This window comes from Otolemur garnettii, unplaced genomic scaffold, assembly GCF_000181295.1.
Source record: "Otolemur garnettii isolate 467f Iridium unplaced genomic scaffold, OtoGar3 scaffold00011, whole genome shotgun sequence".
In the NCBI taxonomy this organism is placed as follows: domain Eukaryota; kingdom Metazoa; phylum Chordata; class Mammalia; order Primates; family Galagidae; genus Otolemur; species Otolemur garnettii.
In genome coordinates this window covers 16676997-16681184 of record NW_003852406.1, presented here as the reverse complement: position 1 = coordinate 16681184, position 4188 = coordinate 16676997, and the positions used below count along the sequence as shown (strand labels likewise).

At 46.2% G+C, this 4188-nt stretch overlaps 1 protein-coding gene across 1 annotated transcript in view; it reads left to right on the top strand.

Annotated features, from left to right (window-relative positions):
- Window positions 1-1419: 1419 nt before the first annotated feature.
- Window positions 1420-4188, top strand: part of PCLAF (PCNA clamp associated factor) — a 13121-nt gene continuing 10352 nt past the window's right edge. Inside the window, exons 1-2 of the mRNA XM_003784417.3 lie at window positions 1420-1465; window positions 1747-1827. Coding sequence (XP_003784465.1) covers window positions 1420-1465; window positions 1747-1827 — 127 coding nt within the window. The remainder of the gene's footprint in view (window positions 1466-1746; window positions 1828-4188) is intronic.

The window sequence follows — 4188 nt, the reverse complement described above, 5'->3', positions numbered from 1 at the left end:
TTGGCAGGTGGGTTAAAAGAAGACTTGGAGATTCTACTTCAGGAATTGGAGATGTGACTTCATATTAAGTAATTTAGATCTACGTGGAAGCCACTTTAACTAGAAAGGAAATATTGACATTTAAAAACCACTGTGGGTGCAGTAGCTCATAGCTGCAATCCCAGCACTTTGGGAGGCCAAGGTGGGAAGATTGCTTAAGCCCAGGGATTGGAGACCAGCACTACAAAAATAACCCCCCATCTTCCCCCCCAAACACCCAAATTAGCTGAGTGTGGTGGTGTACGTACATAGTCCTAGGCACTTGGGAGGCTGAGTCAGTAAGATCAATTAATAAAGACCCTCTCTTTAGAAAAAGAGAGAGAGAACTATTGTACATAGAGACCAGGCGTGAGAACAAAGAACAAAGGAATACCCTGGGGCTTTTTGACTTTTTCCAGTTGATTTGGCTGTAATCTTAGACTCTAAGTTTAGATAAAACTACTGGTAATTGCCAATACATTTCCTACTATTATTATGTTAATTTAACCTGTTGCCTAGATCCTTTAATTCTATAACAAAGTGTGTGCAGTTGTTCAGTCTATTAAAGTATTAAGTAATCTATTTTTTACTTTTTATTTATTTATTTTTTGCAGTTTTTGGTCAGGGCCAGGTTTGAACCCACCACCCTCGTTATATGGGGCCGGCGCCCTACTCCTTGAGGCACCCATATTAGCCTATTTTTATAAAGTTTAAGCGTAACTGTTTAGAGAGAATCAATACTATCTTTACACTTCCAGGGCTGCCTTCCAAGAGAGCGTTTAGCAAAATACATCCTAAAAGCATTGAACAGCCTTGTAAATAAGTTGCATTACCTTATTTTCCCCCATTCCATAGAATTGAATTGTTCCAATACGGATGCTGTACAAGTTCAAAGCCTGAGGCATTGAAGGAAAGTGGTCAAGTTCACTTTATTTTGATTTGCATCAGAAAGTTCGGTTAATTTCAGGTTTCACTTCAACAGGTCAATCTTTGTGGATGTAATCCTAAAGACTCTTTTGAAGGAGAGTTGTAATTCGGCATGTTTTCCGGGTTTTCTAAGTCTACCCCTTTCTCTTATTCAGTCTCAGCACCTACGCACGGTTACCCGTGGAAAGCGTCTTGGCACTGCCCATCTGGGGCGGGTACGAATCGCTGGAGTCTGCGGGTTGATGGATGGGTTTGTGCTACCTCAGGCCTTGCGGCTGTCAACCCTGGACACAGGGGATTGGTTGGCGGGGGAACGGCGCGGAACCAATGGGAACGGCGGCACGGGAGAGCCCGTGGAGCGCGCGGGAAAGAGAACAATATAAACTGTGGCGGGATTTTAGTTTTCACATCCTTGTCCAGTGAATCGCGCTCGGTTGAGAATAGTTCGTTATTCTCGGCTTCTCCCCTTTGAACATGGTGCGGACTAAAGCAGACAGTGTCCCAGGCACCTACAGAAAAGGTGAGGCTATTGAGTGAGGGAGTGGAGGGCAGGGTTTTTTTCCTGGCAGCCCGTCCACAAGTAGGAGATGCTCGGGTTCCCCGGGGCCCTGTGAGCCCAACTGCGCCTAGGCAGGAAGCAGCCGCCCGACCCCTTTACCTTCTGGAGGAAGCGACGAGGGCAGGGGAAGGTTAGCCTGTTCTGAAACCTCTGGGCTTGGGACTATGATTGGAACGTGGCTCTTGTGACTCGATGTCCGAACCTTCCCTCCTCTAAACACCCTCCTTTGCCTCTCTTCGCAGTGGTGGCTTCTCGAGCCCCCAGGAAGGTGCTTGGTTCCTCCACTTCTGCCACTAATTCTGCGTCGCCTTCATCAAGGAAGGGTAAGAAAAGCCCCTGCAAGTTTCTGGAGTAAGAGACACCTTCCTAAAAGGGTATAAAGCCTGGCATCTGGAGCCTCTAACCTGCCATGAAATTTATTTTTCTTGAGATTTTCACTCCCTAACTCCTTCCTTGCCATGATATAATGAGGGGGACTTGAGCCTTTTGGCGGGCTGGGGAAGAGGTGGGGTCTTAAGAAAGAGAAATCCCAAGCCTTGGTGTTACGATTAGACACAGACACAGTTTATTTTCAAATGTAGTTTTCTTTTTCGGGTTAGTGTTTTTTGTTTTTCTTACTATTGACAGTTGGCTTTTTCTTGTTGGACGCCGTGTAAGAGCATTCTGACTAGATCAAGAATTAGGACCGGGCCAGGTGCAGTGGCTCAGGCTTGTAATCCTAGCACTCTGGGAGACAGAGACAGGTCGATTGCTTGAGCTCAGGAGTTCAAGACCAGCCTGAGCAAGAGTGAGACCCACATCTCTACTAAAAATAGACAAAACTAACTGGGTGTTATGGCAGGTGCCTATATAGGGTAGTCCCAGTTACTTGGGAGGTGAAGGAAGAGGATTGCTTGAGCCTAAGAGTTTAAGGTTGCTGTGAGCCATGATAATGCCAGGGCACTGTACCAGAAAGAATGAGAATGAAATAAACAGAATCAGGATGATGGCAGACAGTGCTAATCACACTGTCTTCTAAACAGTGTAAACGTTTTCCTGTTTTTTTTACTGCATGTTTTTTCTTTCTGTTTTCATTTCTTACTCTTTTTTTAACACCTGGAATTTATGTTGATTTTTAATTATTTATTTATTTTTGAGACAAAGTCTCAGGTTGTTGCCCTGGGTAGAGTATTGGGGTGTCCTAGCTCACAGCAACCTCAAACTCTTGGGCTCAAGCAGATCCTCTTGCCTCAGCCTCCCAAGTAGCTGGGACTACAGGCACTCATCACAACACCCAGCTAATTTTTCTATTTTTTTTTCCTTGTAGTTTTTGGCTGGGGCTGGGTTTGAACCTGCCACCTCTGCATATGGGGCCGGCGCCCTACCCCTTTGAGCCACAGGCGCTGCCCCCAAGTTTTCTATTTTTTATAGAGATGGGGTCTCACTTTGCTCAAGCTGGTCTCTAACTCCTGAGTTCAGGTGATCCACTCCCCTCAGCTTCCCAGAGTGCTAGGATTATAGAGATGAGGCACCCAGCCCCCCAGCTAGTTTTTCTTTCTCTTCTTTTTTTTTTTTTTTTTTGAGACAGAGTCTTCCTTTGTCAGCCTTGCTAGAGTGCTGTGGTGTCAAAGCTCACAGCAGCCTCAAACTCTTGGGCTTAAATGATTTTCTTGCCTCAGCCTCCTGAGTACCTGGGACTACAGGCACCCGCCACAATGCCTGGCTACTTTTAGAGACGGGGATCTCACTCTTTCTCAGGCTGGTCTTGAACCCTTGAGCTCAGAGAAACCACTTGCCTCAGCCTCCCAGAATGCTAGGATTAATAGGCACAACCCAATGTTCGTGGCCATTTTTTGGGATTTTTTTTTTTTTTTTGAGACAGAGTCTCACTATGTCATTCTTGTTAGAGTGCCAGGCGTCACACCTCACAGCAGCCTCCAACTCTTGGGCTTAAGTGATTCTCTTGCCTCAGCCTCCCAAGTAGCTCGGACTATAGGTGTCTGCCACAACGCCTGGCTATTTTTTGTTGTTGTTGTAGCAATGGTCATTGTTGTTTAGCTGGCCCAGGCCAGGTTCAAACCTGCCAGCCCTAGTGCTTATGGCCGGCACTGTACCCACTGAGCTACGGGCACTGCCTTTTTTTTTTTTTTTTCTTCTTTTTTTTGATTTTTTAGACAGAATCTCATTCTGTCACTCTGGATAGAGTGATATGGCATCATAGCTCACACCAACCTCAAATTCTTGGGCTCAAGTGATCCTCTTGCCTCAGCCTCTCAGGTAGCTGGGACAATAGGTGCCGGCCACAATACCCCGCTATTTTTAGAGACAGGATCTCGCTCTGGCTCAGACTGGTCTTGAACACCTGAGCTCAGGTGATTCACCTGTTGGCCTCTCAGAGCTCTAGGATAACAGTTGTAAGCCTCTGTGCCAGACCCCAGATCTCTGTTTTTAATCACAATAATCACTGTATAAAACTGATAATATCAGCTCAGCACCTGTAGCACAGTGGTTATGACACCAGCCACATACACTGAGGCTGGCGGGTTCAAACCTAGCCGGGCCAGCTAAACAACAATGACAACTACAACAAAAAATAGCTGGGGGTTGTGTCTGGCGCCTGTAGTCCCAGCTACTTGGGAGGCTGAGGCAAGAGAATCACTTAAGCCCAAGAGTTTGAGGTTGCTGTGAGCTGTGATGCCATAGCA